This window comes from Marmota flaviventris, chromosome 3 (assembly GCF_047511675.1).
Source record: "Marmota flaviventris isolate mMarFla1 chromosome 3, mMarFla1.hap1, whole genome shotgun sequence".
Lineage (NCBI taxonomy): Eukaryota > Metazoa > Chordata > Mammalia > Rodentia > Sciuridae > Marmota > Marmota flaviventris.
This window is the reverse complement of record NC_092500.1, coordinates 179,128,187-179,147,502: the sequence shown is the minus strand read 5'-3', so window position 1 is coordinate 179,147,502 and position 19,316 is coordinate 179,128,187. Positions and strand designations below refer to the sequence as shown.

General features: G+C 33.7%; 1 protein-coding gene and 1 pseudogene across 1 annotated transcript in view; both read right to left on the bottom strand.

Moving 5' to 3' along the window:
• Positions 1-784: 784 nt before the first annotated feature.
• LOC114105590 (ski oncogene pseudogene) lies at positions 785-8,460 on the bottom strand (annotated as a pseudogene).
• A 5,462-nt stretch (positions 8,461-13,922) lies between these two features.
• The window catches only part of LOC114105584 (zinc finger protein 84-like), a 30,092-nt gene continuing 24,698 nt past the window's right edge, over positions 13,923-19,316 (bottom strand). Inside the window, exon 2 of the mRNA XM_071610649.1 lies at positions 13,923-16,699. Within this exon, the coding sequence (XP_071466750.1) occupies positions 15,246-16,424 (1,179 nt within the window). The 5' untranslated portion in view covers positions 16,425-16,699 and the 3' untranslated portion in view covers positions 13,923-15,245. The remainder of the gene's footprint in view (positions 16,700-19,316) is intronic.

Sequence of the window (19,316 nt, the reverse complement as noted above, 5' to 3'; positions counted from 1 at the left end):
TGCATCTGCTGGATCCTGACTTCAAGTTACTCAAAATTTTGTCTTCTCTTACCTTAACCTGAGCTTTTCTCGCTCCAAAACAAACTTTGTATGAAATATATATATCACAGTTATTCTGCATTTGGCAAACAGTGGGTAATGAGGATTTTGACTTCTCTGTTACAAAGTGCACATGAAGCCTTTCTATAAAACTCTTAGGGGAGCGAGGATGCATACTCTCATTTTCCCCATGTTATAGGTGAAAAAAACTGAGACTATAAGGAAAAATGATCCAAATAAATAGAAACAGTTCAAAAAAGAGAATGAAATCAAGGAATTGCAAATTAAATTAATCTTTGAGACCATTTTTCATCAAGTAGATTAGTATATGAATAAGAGCAAAATGACCTCTGGTGCTGGCATGACTATATGAAGTCAGACACTCACATACCTAGTTTACAACAGTGAGTTGCAAAAAACTTTACACAAATTAACCTTAAAATGACTATTACAATTTGAAATGCATGTCACTCATCAAGCTACCACACAATGGAGAATCTATCCTACACAAGTAAAACCAGTGATGCATGAAAGACTTGAGTGAGGATGTTGTTTTATCATGGGACTGAGAAAATAAATGATTCTTAGGGCATCATCAAAATACAGAGAGGAAAAAATGGAAACACCTCAAATGTACTTTAGTATTTTAGTGGAGAATGTAAACAAACTAAATTTTCATCATTTCTTGAGTGGCTGGATACATTTTAACACATTACTAACTGATACAGTTTCATATACCCATGTTACAAATGCTGTGCATCAGTTCAAATGAATTAATTAAAGTTCTGCAGCTGAGTGACACACCAGTGTAGTCCATCCCTTAAAATTTGTCATAGAGCAATTATTGGGATAATGGGAAGCTTCTCTTTTTTGGCCAAATGCAGGAAGTCCACCTCCTTGTCCAGGCTTCTTTTGGCCTCCAGGACCACCCTCAGCTTCTTCTTCTTCACATGCATCTTGACCACCTTGTGCACGAACTTTTCTTTGGCTTCCTGTTGTCCAGCCCACCCTTCTGGGCTGTTCAGAAGTGCTCCAGCTCTGCCTCCAGCCTGCTTAGCATGACCATTTTGGCTGTAGCATCTGGGGCAGCTGCAGGCAGGGCTGAACTCCTGGGCAACTGAGCTCCTTGGCAGAGCTTGGCAAGGTAAAAGACAGTGAAGACAAGCAGGAGATGAATTCCTTTCTACTTTGACTTCAACTTTGTCCTTGGAGTCCTTGTCCTCTTCAGGAGCAGATACAGGTGCAGGAGTCTCTAGGATACATGGGGTGTCTGTGGTTAGCTTCCACTTTTGCTTCCATGGCTGGATGCAAACAGTGAGAGGCTGGGGACCAAAGACAACAATGGTAATGAGTGGGCTGCTGACCACATTATGTAGGAATGATGGTGCAAGGACTATGGTGCAAGGGCCACAATAATGATAGAGGCCACAGGAATCTAGGAGCTCTTGTAGCAGTTAAAGCTGCATTAGATCAGGGCCAGCATATGTGGGGAGCACTCTTTTTCACTTTTTGAAACTACAAGTAACCAGAGTCTGAAAGCAGACAGGCACTGGGGAGCATGAATGAAGCCCAGATCCACAACCAACTGGATTGTTTTCCCTTCTCAGAAGATGCAGGAGTACTGGAAGGAGGCAGCATGTGTTTTGGATGTTACAAAGGCTGGAGGACTTGGAGGAGACCCAGGGCACCCTATTGCCAATTGAACTTCTCCTTTATGTCATCCACACAGCGGCCCAGGCACACCTGCTACTCCTTGTTTGTGTAGTCCTGGCTCACCAAGATTTGGCATCCACTTGTCTGATTCCAAGCCCCAATGGCAGGTGCTGTTCTCCACAGCCTTGCGTGAGTGTGCCATGAACTTTTGTGGAGGGTACATGAGGTGGCAGTTGAGGCACTGGATGCAGGCTATGCACAGCTGCTGTAGAGCTTGGCCACCAGAAGCCTCTTGCACTTGCCAAAGCACACAGGGTACAGGTGGACGCTGTGCTCACCGAGCTCCAGGCCCAGGACCAGTGCCAGCCACCAGGTTCTTTCAGGGCAGTGGATAGGCGCTGCCTTAGAGCAGCCTGTTGACAGATGCTGGGCATCAGTGTTCCTGGTAGACCTGCAGGAGGATTTCCATGATGTTGGAGATCTCCTGCTGGTGGGCAGTTGCAACCTGAGAAGCAGGTTCTTGGCATACCAAGTTGATCTGCTACAGCAAGAAGTTGCACAGCACTGAGATGAGGACCTGAGGCAGGCACAGGTGCTTCCCATAATCACCATGAAGCATGAGATGGTCTTGCCCTCCAACATGGTCTTGCAGACTAGAGGCATGAAGAAGGGCCAGGGCAGCATGGGTGGAGGCAGCTGGATGGCGGGTAAGTGCAGCACTGCTGATGGCTATAAATCAATATGACTTTGAAAACCTATAACTAATATGAATAATTATGACTTTCTGTCAATGCTTGCATTTACTTTTTATGTACAGCTTATGACTACAAGTAAGGCACTTTTCATCTCAGAGATTACAAGTCTCCTTTGGAAAAGAATTATGAAGAATTATATAATAGGTAGCTTTCAAGGGTAAAATATAGAGCTTTTGTGTTTATTATTTCTAAGTAATTGTTAGTTCTCAAACTTTTAAAACTTAGAAAGAACAACAAGTACTCACATATTTTTATTCACTCTAAATTCACTTTTTGCACTTGATGTTTAAAGTATGACACAGCAACATACAAATAATGCTGGATTCCCAACTGATGGTCAAGTATCTGTTCATCTTGACTGTATATTACCAAAATGTCTGTTAAATAATGGGTAGAATTCTCTCTTCACTGGTATAGTTCAGACTTGTGTTCAATTTGGGCCTTCAACTAATTGGATGATGACAATCCAGACTGTGGAGGGCTTTTTCCTTTTCTCAGTGTGCATCAGTGAAAGTCATAATTTTTAAAGACACACTAAAGACAATACAACATGAAGAAAAAATATTTTACTAGGTATCTAGGAACAATGGAAAAATGACACTTAATATTAACTAATATAGTAACTAAATTGGTATTATTTCTAAAGAGGTTCAACAACAGTGGATTCATTTTGTTGCAGAGAGACTCAAAATCTGCAAGAATAAACTGAAGTATTAACTTCTATGTAGTACTTAATCAAATAAGTTAAAAGTAACTAAGCATAATAAATTATTATAATATTCAAGAATTACAATGCTGTATTATTAAATTTGTAATAGAAAAGCATATAGTTTCCCATGTCACTGAAAATATTTAATACAAACATAAAATTGTCAACTATTCATTCAATAGGTAAATTGTAACATAATTAACAACAATAAATGATAATAAAAGTCATATATAATAAAAATTCATTAATATTTTATTTCAATGTTCTTCAACAACATACAATTACCAGTCACAAAATTGGGCCAATACTTTTGGATGTTAAACACTAGTGATTTTTATGATTAATTTTGTGGATTGATAGTCCCTTAATAATGAAATTTAATTTGTTTCAACAGTGACTTTTAAACGTCTTTATTCCCTACTAACACATAAGACCATGGTGAATTTATTAACAGGAAAAAAATATTTTAAAAGAAGTATTATTTAATTATCTAGATATAAAAATTATAAGTAGTCATTTATTTTCCAGGTAAAGTTTTCACATTATACTCTATTCCTCTCCTGCCTCTGTGGCCTTACACAATTCACAATGTATGGGACCTTTATGTATCACTCAGTAGTTGTGCTAAGCTGGGGCTGGTGAAGGATGGCTTTGACCCAATTAGATGGATAGTCAGGATCCAGTTTTCAGTTTAGACTTGGATGGACCCACAGTGGGAAATAACTTGAAATTACTCTTATTACTTCAGGCTAGAGAAAATACTCATGTTAATGTGGGGATTTAGCAACTTCAGGAAAGGTAGGCAAAATGTCACTGTGCAATCAAGAAAATATAAAAGCCACATCAGTATCACTACATTTCACATAAAGAAAGGTCAAGACCCCTGACAATTTTAATTTAATATAAAAAAAGAGTGAACATTATAGAGTAGAACAGAGGATGTAGACAAGGACAACATGGAACCACATGTAGACGGTGGGAAATAGAACTTGTCTGAACCATAATTAGAGTTACTGTTGAAGATAGCCTGTGTCTCCTCAGAATTGTATTTTAATATCCTAACTTACAGTACCTAGAATGCTACGTTGTTTGGAAGAAGGGCCTTTGAAGGTCTTCTGTGTAAGCCCTAATTCAATATGGCAAGTGTCACTATAAGACGTGATTAGGACTCAGATATATGAACATAGAGAGAAAAATCCATGTGAGGAACAATGATCAGGCAACTGTTTTAAACTCAAAGAGAGAGACCTCGGATGAAATAAAATTTTCTAATACTAGATCTTGAACTTCCAGCCTCTGGAACTGTGTAACAATGAATTTATCTCATTTAATTCATGTAGTCAGTGGTATTGTGTTATGACAGCCCTAGCAAACTTACACAGACTGTAAGTGAAAACAACTTGCTAGGAACATGACAGAAGGCCAAAATGTATTAAGTCTCATTGTCTAGGTGTCTAGTTGACTAATGGTTTTTCTTTATAAAACACATTCTAATTGTAAATAAAAATTTTATATAATTGTAGTTTATAATATGATTTATCTAAAAATGGACTCATTGTTAGAATTGCTAGATTCAGCTAATCAAAATACTCCTAATCTCATTTCCTGATCATTTCTTTTGTAATAAGAGTATGTAGAACTTGCTCTCTTTGTGATATTTGAGTATGTGATATATTAATGTTAACCACAGTAATAATGTTGTAAAATAAATTTCATAAAATATTTGAATTAAAGAAAACAACCTCATTATAATAGTTACAAAAAACTACAAAGGGATAAAACTTAACTAAACAATTGAAATATCTGAATGCTGAAACTTAAAAATTATTGATGAATAAAATTGAAGAAGAAACACATAAATGAAAGATATCTTGCAATCATGGAATGAAAAAATTAATTTAAAAAAAGTCCACACAGTTTAAAATGATTCATACATTCTATGAAATCCATATAAAAACTAATAAGTTGAGAAAAACATCCAAAAATTCACAGAAGACCCTAAAAAAGCAAAACAATCTTGAATAAAATGAAGAAAACAGAAGGTGTCACACTTATTTGCTTCAAAATCTTCTCCAAAAACAGTCATCAAAACACTATGATACCAGGAGGAAAACAGACAGAGGCAAATTGACATAGTCAAGATCTCAGAAGTTTCATTTTTATTTATGTAACTTTTTTTAATGTAAGAATTGGTCATATTAGATAAAAATTTGCCTTGGAGACTACATTTGAAATATGCTAGAAAATTAATCTTATGGACAACATTATATTCTTAGTAGGAGATATTACCTACCAGATTACTGTCCTGGATAAGACAGGAGTATTATTAATAATTATACACCATACAAGGCATTTTCCCTGAAATATGACATTGTCATACACCTGTCCATTCAATTAATATGTACAATCCCAAAATGTGAGTTGTGGCTAAATGGTAAGTAATAGGCAAAGTGCCTACTTTTCATATGACTATTTTGATGTTTTACCAGACAAAACTTAAGTGAAAACATGCAGTATAGAACATAGGCTTCAAACATCAGTTTTCAATTGAGAATACTTCCTAGAAGATTTTTTTTAAGTATAAATCTATAAATGCTGAATTCTTTTCTGGTCACTTTATCTTCTTTCCTTAGGTATTTCATATAATATTCAAGGAACATACAGTCTTAAATGTTGTGCTTTCATATTGACCATCTTGAGTGTCAAGATAAGATTCAAAAGATCTTAAATTTATGAACCATAAAAATTTATTGACCATCAACTATGTGAAAACTCTAAGGCTAGACTCTGGAATGAGGAGTTCTTTAAGACACTGTGCATTTTCTAGCTTGCATGGTAATTGCTCTCTAATAGAGAAACTGTGTGATTACCAAGAATTTCTAAAAAAAAAAATTATATAATTAGAAACAGGCATAATTGCAAATTACTCATATAAGCATATATTACATTAATACATCTGAATAAATGAAGCACGCGAGATCACAAAACAAAAACATGGACCTAAAACTCCTCACACAGCTATGAAAAATGCTGTAATTACAAAGCAAAATAATTGTCTTTTAGGTCCAAAGCATGTGTTTTCAAAGTCCTGTAGCTAATAAATGTCTATACCTTCTTTATTCCAAATTTATTGCTGTGCATGCATTATTATAATTTGTTTGAAGGATCATGTGTTGATCTAGTGTTTCATTTCAAACAACTCTCTTAAAAGTACTAAGAATTTTTCTTGTAACATCCATTATTAATTGTATTAGTACCATAGTTACATGGTGAGTTTTCAGCCTACAGGAGAAGTTTACTTAAAATTTAAAATTCTGTGTCACTGAAAAGGTAGAAGATATATTATAGTCTGGGAAATAGAAATATGCCAAATGAATTATTTCCAGGTATTTGGTCACTTTTGAGGTACGGATCTGTGTATAATAAGTAAAATTTAATTGTATTTGCCGATTTATGGAACTTTGCTTCAAAATAAATGTACATTGAGAAAGAATATTAGTGTATTTAGCTTCTACATCTATGTCTAGAAAATTTACATAATATCATAAAAATTACATGATTTGTGTAGAAATGCTATTCCCTGTATCTTTATATTATTTTGAGGAGGTTCATGGATTTGGTATTTTTGCTTCAAATATATTTTGTCAAAAATAAACAGAACTTGGTCATAAAGCTTTTTGTTTCATATTATATAGTAAATTTATGGTGACATTATTATTCTCTTTCAAGCACAACAATATTAAAAAAATAGTGATTCTTTTTCTTGGTGCCATGTTATCTTCCAAAATTCTTATCCTTTTTGAAAAACAATGATAATTTTGTAGTGCAGAATTGCATCCTTATAAAGCATATTTTATTTCTTCCAATTTTAATCATGGATCTAAATTCATATTAAAATGTATTAAACATTTTTGATTGTGTATTATAAGCCCATAAACTAAGCTAACTATTTTACTTAGAGATCTGGATCTTCAAATATGCAAGTCTATTTTACCCACTATGAATTAAAGTAACAGTCAAAGAGAAACATAAAATGAGATAAACATCCACATGAAAAGAGGAGGTTATCTCCAGTGGCAAAAGACTTCCAAGAACTTCTGGAAAACAGAAAGTCTGAAAGTAAATGAAGGATGCATTTGAGTTCTAATTACGGCTCCCCAGGAGGTAGATTAAGACCATGACTAGGCATCTTGGAAGTCTATAAGTTAGGGTGCTTCAGATAAGCTCAATGGAAATAAAGGGAAGGAAGCACTTTGGGGCACACAGAATCTGAGGTTGCAGTCTAATCTCAAAAGAGGCTTCTACTTACTCAAAGTGAAATTTTGGAGCTGTCTTGAACTCTCATATTTGTTCCTACTTGAGACATGGAGTGTGATTAACATGAGTCTCACACAGTCTTGAGTGTAGGAAGCCTTGAATGGTCATAGCCAGAAAAACTTTCTTCTATTGATGAAAATATTTTGAAAAGACCACTTTCAGCAATTGTCTGGGAAATGAATCATTCAGTCCTAAGGGTGCCATAAAGCACAGTTCCCTATAGTGACACCACAAAAATTTACTTTTCAGTATAAGTTCTGTACTTAGTTTATGGTACTGGTGAGACTCTATTCCTGAAGAAAACTTATAAGGGAAAACAGTGCAATTAATTACAGTTTTGTCAGCTGTGTAGACTGAATGTCAAATTAATGGTCATCCTGTGTCTCTTCTGCTGTTCATTTTAGATCCCCTAAATGTACTTCTTTTAGTCTCTATAACTTAGCTGAGTGAGTGAAACTCATACTCATCCCCAAATCAGTTGAGCCTCCTCACCATAATTTTCTCAAGAAACAACTACTGTACTGTTCCATTTACAATTCCTTTAGGGCAAGTGAGTACTAAAAAGTAGAGAATTGGATCATGTGTCTTCAAATTGAATCATCTGATTTTTATCTCCATTGAAACATGGAATCAATGTCCTTCTGGTAATGAGAGTGAATTGACCTATCTAGGATTGTAATTTCTCCTCTTCCTTTCTGTTTTCTTAGTACATAGAATTTAAAGTCCTCAGGTGTAGTTTAAATTTTAATGGAATCTTGTTAGGCATCCTGTTGGCAAAGTGTCTGCTTAAATAATTAGGATTTCTAAAACTGGAGGGTGCAGAGGCATGATTTAAGAAAATATAATTGCCAAGTGGGTTAATGGGAGTGATCATGAGTGAAGACTCTTCAACTTTGACACTCTAGTTCCTGGATCTATGTAGTCTTATCCCTTGGTAGCACAACCTGATATAATGATGTGAAATTTAAGAAGTATTACCAACACCATTGTTAGAGTCTGTAAACAAGTCAAAATAACACCTGGCATTTTGCCAGGGGAATGTTAGCGTTCGTAAACAAGTCTGGATGGTGCCTGGCAAAATGCCAGAGGGAGTGGTTTGAGAAGTAACAAAAGCGAGCCATTAAGTGTGGAGATTCCTTATTGGTTGACTGATGTATCTAGTTTATGCTAATTAGATAAGTTGTGTGGAATGTATAAATACTGCTCCTGTCCTGCAATAAACGGCTCCCACTCCTGCTGTATCAAGGTACACAAGTTGTTCGTCACCCCCCGGTTATTTTGCCCAGCCAGCCGGGCTGCGGCACACCATCACATGTTCTAGAATTCTACCAGACCAGCAGCTTTCTGTTTCTTTTGTAGATGATAATACAGTGGATACCATGGTCATAGACCAATAGTAATATGTTTATTTTTGTTAAGTGTGGTCTGATTCAATTTTAGGCATGATCTATTGGCACTTTATTAGTGCTGTTTGCTTAGCATTTATTGTCTGTAAAAGCAAAATGTAAAAAAAAATGTTTGAGTTTTTCTGGTTAAAATTATTTCTGTGTTAAAAGAGGTCCACTTGTTAATTTATTATGAGAGAATGATGAAAAGATGATGCTGTAACAAGAACCTAGAGATAGACTCCTCCTCCTGGCTGGCTGGATATTTGGAAGAAGCATTTGATAGATAAAATGCAGTGACTGGAAACTACTGTGGTACTCAGTCCTCATTCATCCTGGGCATCATCCGAGGCTGGATAAAACAATGAGCCAAGTCAAGTTGTCAACTTGGTTGTCTTCTAGAATGTCCATGATGTATGTGTTTTGGTATGTGATAGCATAAAATTCCGTGATATTTACACTGCATTGTCTCTCTCAGAGATCCATCCTGGTGACTGTACCCCTCAAATTTTATAGTCTTCAAAAGTTTCTTCTAGACCCTTGACCAAGTCTTGATTTCTTCCTATTAGTTATGTACCTTCTTACCTGAGTTATCTTCTTTTTCCACGTGAAATTAAGGATGAAGTGTGCTGCCAAGTATTCTGCTCTTTGGAAAAAGTTTTTTTTCCCCCCCCACGGCTAACCCTGAAAGACACCGTGCAATAGTGTTATTTTATTTCAGTTTACTTCTAAATGAAGCTAACCCGTACTCATTTCTAGTAACATTTTGATAAAGGTTGACAAATTTCCTCTTCTATCTGATTCAAAAAAGGGACCTTTTTCCAAAGAAAAAAATGAATAGGTGTTGTATCACTTCTTTGCTCTGAAATTGATTTGTGTTTTCTGAGAATGAGTATAACATCAGTGACTATCTTCTTGGTTAGTTATTTGCTTAGTTATTGGTCACACTCTACAAGTGGAAATGCCAAGGAAGAGAGAGAGTAAAATAAGTAGAAGCTATCAATTGATTATATTTTTGTAACTTAAGTAAGGTTTTTGAAGTACTATATGACTTGTATATCTCTCTGCCTTCCATTTAAAATCAAAATATAAAATTCATCTTTATTTTTATGTATCACCAATAAATTTCTAAAAATAAAATTTACACCTATTTTTTCTAATCCTGTTCATGATTTCTCTATTTTCTTGATATATAATTTTTTTATAACTGATAATAACTTGATAATCTGTATCATTTCCTGGTTTACAAACACTTATTGATTTGTCTCTTTTTAATTATACTTGGCCTCCAGTAACTAAGGGAAAGACCCCTTCCTGTCTGCTCCTCCCAGCCCTGCTCCAGCCTCTCAGCTTCCCAGACCCTCATGCAGTTGGTTGTAAAGTCTTCCAGAATTTTTTACTATTTTTCAAGACAAAAAAAAAAAAAAAAAAAACTTTAAAAAGAAAAATGTGGAGGGAGAAAGCAGCAACATATTTTTTCATAATTAGGCTTTTTAATTTTTTTTTTTTAACATTTGTCTGTATTTAATGTGGGTCAGCCACTGATACTTCATCAAAATAATAGTTTCTTTGCTGATTTCAGGTGACCAAGGAATAGCCACACCCTTGGAACAAAACAAAACACACACACACACACACACACAAAAATAAATAAATAAATAAATAAATAAAAATAAAAAACAACACAGAATTATCTTTTATATGATGTTTCAGATCCCTGTAACTTTGCACACAAGATTCTGTGTTCAGTTGAATTTTAACTTCTTTTTGTATTTGAAGAGAGTGTGACTATTGAACTTAAAACCTTTTATTCTAAGTGTCTTGGTGATTTCTGGTGAGGTTAAGTGGGTGAGAGGGTGAAGGGAAAGTGAGGGATTCTTTCCTATCATAATGAAGTTTCCCCCACACTTTGCTCTCAGGTGCCAGATTTCATGTTTTTCTTACAGTGGTATACTTTGATTATTCTTACTTCCCTTTACCCATAAGTTTTAACAGCATTTTATCAAACTGCACTTATTAAGAACAATTTTAAAAATAAAGTTATAGTTTACTTCACCAGTCTGTACTTATTGCTTATGGTTTCACTCACCTGCTATGCCTGTTTTTGGTGTCTAAAAAACAGACATATTATTATCCATATTTTACCCAGTTTCCTACATGTATATACTGGAAAGAAGATCAGGTCTGGCAATATTCCATTTTGATTGAATGCTATAATCAAGAAAATAAAATTTAAATATGCTAAATATATCTCCAGAATTTTTCAAGTAGATATGCTTAAAACAAAGAGAATTTCCTGAAAAGAAAAAACATGGTCAGCTTCAAGAAAGCAAGAATAGAACCCAAGTATTTATCACTAATGATGGATTATAGATGATAAATACAGAATAACCTCATGATTTAAAGGAAAACTAGTATTCAACCTGGTACTCTAAACTGAAGCATATTGTCCTTTAATGATGAATAAAAATATTTTCATAAATGATAAAATTCTAAAAAGCTGTTTTCTGTGCCTCATTTCAAAGAGAGTTACTCAATATAAAGAAAAATAAAACAAAGGGAGCAGAGTTTGTGGACAGAAACAGTGGCTCTAACTACAGAGCTCAAGAAAGTTATGCTGGTTCTGCAGTAGATCTTGAAAATTGTTTTGTTAGCATACCTCAGTCCTACATTTAAAATGATGGTTTAATAGAAATATTAGCTAGTGAGTAGTCAGTGATTGAATGTAGGAAAAGTTAGAAGATTCCAGTGATCTATTTTTCTCACCACACACACAAAAAATGAATATTAGATTAGAAAATACAGAAAAAACAAAGTGATGAAAAAGAAAGTAAAAACCCACTAAACAAAAATAATGGAAAGTCAAGTTCTGCATATGAAACACAGTAAAATGTGCACTTTTTGTAACATTTGATGGGATAGAAGAAAATAGTATTGATTGTTCTTGATGGGAAGAACATCCCTCCATGAGCAGATTTCATGTTCTGATATTGGATGTTAGAAAGGCTAATAAATTAGACAAAGAAATCATTCTTACTTCTGGTGTGTGTTTTGTGATGAAAACTATTTTAAAGTCAAATTTGTGAAAATGCTTACTGGTTTTTAACCTTCATAAATTTTCTGTAGACAAAGAATGCAACACATAATTATTTTTAAAAGAGAATAACTAACTGATGAAGCATGAACACAGGGACTTGTAACTATTAAATAATAGAGTCGGGTGTAGTGGTCTGTACAGATGCTGATACTCAGAAATAATAAAGTGTCCAATGTAGATTAAGCAGGAAATCACAGAACATATATCATTATGATTACATAAATGATAATCAATTAAACACAAAAGCCTTTTAATATTGAACTCATTAGTGCTGAAGAGAAAGAAGTGGCCCCATAAGCTAAATTGGTTTTCCTCCCTCTCTCATTGCAATTGCAAAAAATAATGGGAACACCTAATACATTGTAAAGGGTCTTCTATGTATATATTTCAAAATTATGGTCAATATCTTACAACTAGTAGTAGGTATGGCTAAATTTAGTTTCCTTTTAGAACTTTACATAGTTGCAGATAGAGCAGAGGCTGTTGATGGGTGTAAATTTTGGAAACTATAGTTTTATATAGTCCTGGGGATTGAACCCAGGGGTGCTTTGTCATTCATATATATTCACAACTCTTTGATATTTTACTTTGAGACCTGGTCTCAGTTACCAAGGCTGGTCTTGAAGTTGTGATCCTTCTGCCTCAGACTCTATAATTTTTGAGATTACAGGTATGTACCACCACATCAGGCCTGAATACTACAATTTATTTTTTTACATGAATCTAATAATCAAAACTATTTTAAATATTCCTGCCTTTTCTTTGAAATAAAATATTCAATACTACCTTTCCAAATTGGTTTTCACCATCACATTCTTTTTTTCAAAAGGCCAATCTTTATGTTGTGTAGTTATACATTTTTTTGACCATAAAAAGATATACTCAATAGATTGTATTCTGAGTTAGCAAGTCAATTTTACATATGTTTAGAAAAACAAATTGCCATAAATTGTTCTGGTCATGCTCTTAATATAAGTACCTTCCTCTTAGTCATCATCAAAAGAAAATAGGAGGAAAAAGTCAAAAGCTAAGATCCAACAGTTGGCTAGTTGTTTCAACCAGATGTTTATGATTTTATTGTTTCTCTTTTAAATTTCTTATTCTGATTGTTCTGATGGCTTTTCCTATGATATTTAATAGTCAGCTCAATTTAAAAGCACTAGTATAGTGAAAAGTGGATGCTAAGGGAAATAAATATCTGGAACAAATTAATATTACTCAATATGTTTCTTATGATTATATACAGCTCCCTCCTACCATTCTAGGATTGCAATTCATAGAGCTTTAAATGATTTCCATTCCTCACTATATTTCACTAATCAGCACATGCAGAAATAATTTCTCAACAAATTTATATTAAATAAGTAGCAATTTAGAGAAAATCAGATATAATTCACACCTGTGAAATTAAAACAATATATGTGGCAGTTTGCCAAAGAATACTTTGCATATTCAAATAATAGAATGAAGAATTTTTGCTTTCCTTCATGTGATAAGGCACAGTTTATTGTCATGTTGTTTCAAAAAAAAACACTGATAGTTTCCTTATGAAAAAAATAGTTGTTATTGTTTAACATGGATTTTACTTGAATTTTTTTTTTTTATATATTTACCCATTTATCTTGAACACTGAGAAGGTATTTGCTGTGGTCAAACACAGTGAGATACTGATCAATCAATTGTATTTTCAACTAATGTTGTAAAATGCATCTCTGAAAAATTTGCAATTGTTTTCATTTTATATAATAGCATCATGCACACTCATCATGAAAAGAGGTTTCTCATTAATTTTGGTATTAATACTGGGTTAGGTACATTGAAAAGATGTTGAGAAAATTACATCTATAATGGTGGAACCTCCCAATTCTTTGTTTTCATTTTCCTGTGGTGCTTCTGCTATTGGTATAAGTATGTTAACCTTAATTTGAATTGTCCTTACAGTTTCTTAAAACATAAGACACTTAGAATTGAGGAAATCACATATAGCATGTTTATTTCATAAACTGATATAAGATTCAATGAAAGATTTCAGCATTATTAATCAAAATTCCATTAAGTCACAATGTGAGATACAGTATTAAAATCTTATATAGCTAAAGGTTTTTTAACAATGAATTATAGGCACCCTAAGCAAGTATGTAGTTCCAATTATTCATTTACTTAACTTCATTCATTCATAATAAAATAGTTGATAAAAACCACACATCAGAGTGTCTGTTTTTGAAAAAAATTGTTTGGTGAATTACTAACAATGCAGCATGCAATTTTTATTTATTATTGGTTCATCATACCCACATCTTATCCACATAGTAAGATTGTTATAATATTCAATAAGTTGTAGCTAAAAACATGAAAAACCACTTACCATATTGTACAGATTATATAAATTTATGCATTTATATCTCTTTTTATACATTGGCCTATTTCTGGTATTTTTCTATAGCATTATAAAACAACAAGATAAAATGACTTTGAGTCTAAGGCCTCTTACTATGAGAGTGAGTAGAACATCTAAGATTACATTTTAAAAGCCCTGGTGTAGTTTAGATGGTAATGGCTTAGTATTTATGATTCTTATTTTTTTTAATATATACTTCAAAGGTGATATCTTGTATTTCTTATATTCCTCACAGTGCTTAGATTAATGTATTGCCATTTACTTTGGGACTCAACTATGTGGAATTAATTCTGTTTAGTAAAGCAAAAGCAAGAGTGGATCCTTAAAATATAGCAAAGACTTTATGAGAATGTTTTGATTTTTAATGGGAAGAATTGCTACTGATCACAGAGGGAATTTGAATACATGGCTACATCTTGATGATACCCATTAATCAGAAATGGTCTGAACTGACTAGATCAAAACCATTAGAATACCATGAATAAAGAGGCAGATTAAAAAAAAATAGGTTTGTCTTGCACCATTTTGAGTCTCCTATTAGAGTACAAATTATAGTATTTTTTACCAGGGAAAGGACTCAAAATCATGTAGCTGCATTTTAAGCCTCGTGTATTCACACAAGTCACCATCAATCATAATACCATTGTAGGTAGAGAAGTGTACATCTTCACAAGCAGAAAAATCAAATACAAAAAGTGCAATTTGCCTTATGCAAAAAGGACCTCTTCATTTATGTCATACTTCTTTTAGCTCCCAGGTTACATATCTTTGGGCTCAAGATATTCAACCAGAAGAAAGTAGAGTTCCACCAGAAGAAAATGTGAGTTCTGCTGTGCCTAAAAAGGTCTGGTTTTTGACCAAAAGCTTTGCCACATTATTTACATTTGTAGGGCTACTCTCCAGTGTGAGTTCTTCTGTGGCAAATAAGGTATGATTTTCGACTGAAAGCTTTGCCACATTCTTTACACTTGTAGGGCTTCTCTCCAGTGTGAGTTCTTCTGTGGCAGATAAGGGATGAGTTTTGACTGTAAGCTTTGCCACATTCTTTACATTTGTAGGGCTTCTCTCCAGTGTGAGTTCTGCTGTGGCAAATAAGGTGTGATTTTTGACTGAAAGCTTTGCCACAATCTTTACAGATGTAGGGCTTCTCTCCAGTGTGTGTTCTGCTGTGGTGAATAAGGCTTATTTTTTGACTGAAAGCTTTGGCACATTCTTTACAGATGTAGGGCTTCTTTCCAGTGTGAGTTCTGCTGTGGCAAATAAGGTATGATTTTCGACTGAAAGATCTGCCACATTCTTTACATTTGTAGGGCTTGTCTCCAGTGTGAGTTCTGCTGTGGAGAATAAGGTCTGTTTTTTGACTGAAAGCTTTGCCACATTCTTTACATTTGTAGGGCTTCTCCCCAGTGTGAGTTCTGCTGTGGCGAATAAGGTGTGATTTTCGACTGAAAGATTTGCCACATTCTTTACATTTGTAGGGCTTCTCTCCAGTATGAGTTCTGCTGTGGCGAACAAGGTCTGGTTTTTGACTGAAAGCTTTGCCACATTCTTTACATTTGTAGGGCTTCTCTCCAGTGTGAGTTCTGCTGTGGAAAATAAGGCCTACTTTTTGACTGAAAGCTCTGCCACATTCTTTACATTTGTAGGGCTTCTCTCCAGTGTGAGTTCTGCTGTGGCAAATAAGGTCTGTTTTTTGAATAAAAGCTTTGCCACATTCTCTACATTTGAAGGGCTTCTCTCCAGTGTGAGTTCTGCTGTGGTAAGTAAGTCCTACTTTTTGACTGAAAGCTTTGCCACAATCTTTACATTTGTAGGGTTTCTCTCCAGTGTGAGTTCTCCTGTGGCTAATAAGGTCAGTTTTTTGACTAAAAGCTTTGCCACATTCTCTACATTTGTAGGGCTTTTCTCCAGCGTGAATTCTTCTTTGGTAAATAAGGTTTAATTTTTGACTAAAATCTTTACCATATTTTTCACATTTGTAAGGCTTCTCTTCAGTGTGAATTCTGCTTTGTTTAATAAAGATTGATTTTTCTTTAAAAACTTTATCACATTCTGCCCTTTGGTAAGGCATCTCTCCAGTGTGGTTTCTTCTGTGGTAAATAAGATCTTTTTTTTTTTTTACTAAAAGCTTTGCCAAATTGTTTATATTTGTAGGGCTTCTATCCAGTATAAATTCTCTGGTGGTGAACAAGGCCTGATTTTTTATGATTTCTGGTGTTCACTCTCACTTGTAGTTTTGTAAATAGTCAGGATCACAACTTCTATATTTCCGACTTATCACTTTGTGAAATATATGTTTTATGCTCTTCTCTGGTGAATAATCTTGGGTATCATGAGGAGTCATGGCTGAAATAAACAAAAATATTAAAAAAAAAAAAACAATACCAATCAATGCATAACAATCAAGTATAATAAATTGATTTTTATATTTTTAAATTCGTGTGATATGACGATTTCTTTCATCGACAAATACACGTTTGTTTATTTCCTAAATATATCATGGTATTTTATACTATATATACAAGGTAAAATGACTAAATATAATGAATTAACACAAAAAAGGATAAATTAACACAATCATTATTTTATATAATTATCAGTTTTGTTCTTACAAGGTATTGTATTCCTTCTATTAGCATTTATGAAGAACATAATACACTCACCATGTGGTAAAACAAAACTCTTGACCCTCTTATGCTCAATAAAATACAAATATGTGAATTTGACTATAATGTCAATCCTACAAAAAACACAGTACCTGGTGAGCAAAATTTTACTCACTAAATTTCTGACTTCCACATGAGAATCAAATGCTCGTGCAACTTAATCTCTGCCTGCTACATTTCACTTAATGCAAAGTCGTGCATATATATTTCTTATAACACTTTAAGAGACAAAATATTTTTACAACTAAATAATAATAGTATATAAGTACAATATTTTTACTCATTTGATCATTGATGGGCACATACATTGGGTCCCTAGCTTTAATACTGAGAACAATGTGTGCCTTAAACACAAAAGCAGAGGTATCTCTTCAATTTTCTGATTTAATTTTTCATGGATACATATTTAGCACTGGCATTTCTGGATCTTTATGTCATCCAACTTTTAATTTTTTTTGTGTGGTGCTTGAGATTAACTCCCCAAATACTATATCACTGAACTACAACACAAGTCTTTTAAACATTGTTTGAGTCATGCTGTTTCTAAATTTCTATGACTTACCTCAAACATGAAATACTTTTCATGGCCTCCCAATTAGCAAATATTACAAGGATGCAGCACTTTTCTTGCCTATTTTTATTTATTTAAAAGTTTTTTACTTTTTTCCCAAAATGGACTATATAATCTACTGTTGGCTCCTTTAATGAACAAATAAAAATAATACAGCAAATATAAACAAAGAGAAGTATGGCTTAATCCAAGTGACAAAAAAGAAAAACAAAATTAAGAACTGAAAATTAGGATACTGGCAGTTATGAGTTACTCAAAGAACACTAAATAACTATTTATAGAAAGTTTAGAGGGTGAAATTGAGACAAAAATATTAATATAAATAATCACAAATTGAGTATGTGAATAATTCTTTAGGAAAAAATGAGAGGAGCATTCCTAGTGTGCAAAGCTGAAACTCTACCAATATGGGAGAGACTTATCAAGCAGGACAAAGTTTAAGACAAGTCTAAGCAACTTGTGAAATACTGTAAAAATTAAAAACCTAAAGGATATATAAAGAGAAGTGGGATATATATATATATATATATATATATATATATATATATATATATTTCATATATATATATATATATATATATATATATATATATATATATATGAAAAGAATCCAAGCATGCCACAATAAAAAGCAATGATCCAGAAATTAAATCATTAATCAAAATACAAAATAAGAAATATAGAAAACAACTTACAAAGTAGAAGTATAATGAATTTTTCACTTCAAAATATTTACTATTATCAATGCATTATTGCACAACACAAAACAAAAGAAAAAAATTACTAACAAGATTGAATCTAAAAAAAGAAACTGCCAAGTCAGTTCCAGCAGAGAGCATGGAAAGAAACCAGGCATGATCTGCTCCTAGAGGCCCTATTGGTTTAAAGATGGATAATTCCCCTTCCTTTATATATCATCTTTTTACACAATTTTTAATCAATAAGATACAGTTTTAAATCATGAAATTTCTCATAATCCTTTTGGACAAGATTTGTTGAGTGAGAAAATTGTATCCTAATACTTGCCTTTTAAAACAGAAACAAACAAAGATCTAGCCTCTCTCATATTAATATGCATTAAATATTGTTTTATTTACAGTTAATGTGCTCAGTATACAACATAAAGTTAAATACTCAAAATTGGTCATCTGCATTGAATAGGCATTTTATTCTCAAACAGCCATTACCAAAAAAATTAGGTAATATATAAGATTACACACACACACACACTCACACACAAAAAAAAAATTAAATAAATAAACGAACAAACAAACAAACAAACCCACATGAGTAACAAGCCCTAAAATCAACAGCCTATCTCATGCATGATTACAACAAATGGATTTGGGGTTCTCTCCTGATAATTATCTCAGTCTTTATTACACAATCTGGAGACATGCTGGACTTATGGCACATGGAAGCTCACAAAGGGCTTTAGAAAGAAGCTGAAAACACCTTACAATGATGGAACAAAATGCCCAGGTTTTCAACTGCCGATATAAGCCTCACTATACTAGTCAGTGGCAGGTGAAGGCTAAGCTACCACAGAGAGACCCTCTGGCCACAAGACTCTGGAGAGGACCATGAGGAGTCCCTAGCCATGACTGCCAGTTTCCACCATTGCCACTCCTGTCAGTTTAAGCCACCTTCCTACCCAGTCTCAAGATAATAAGGCACAGTTACCATTTCCTGGCTTTCAGGGTTCTCAGCATTCTCCCTGTGATTT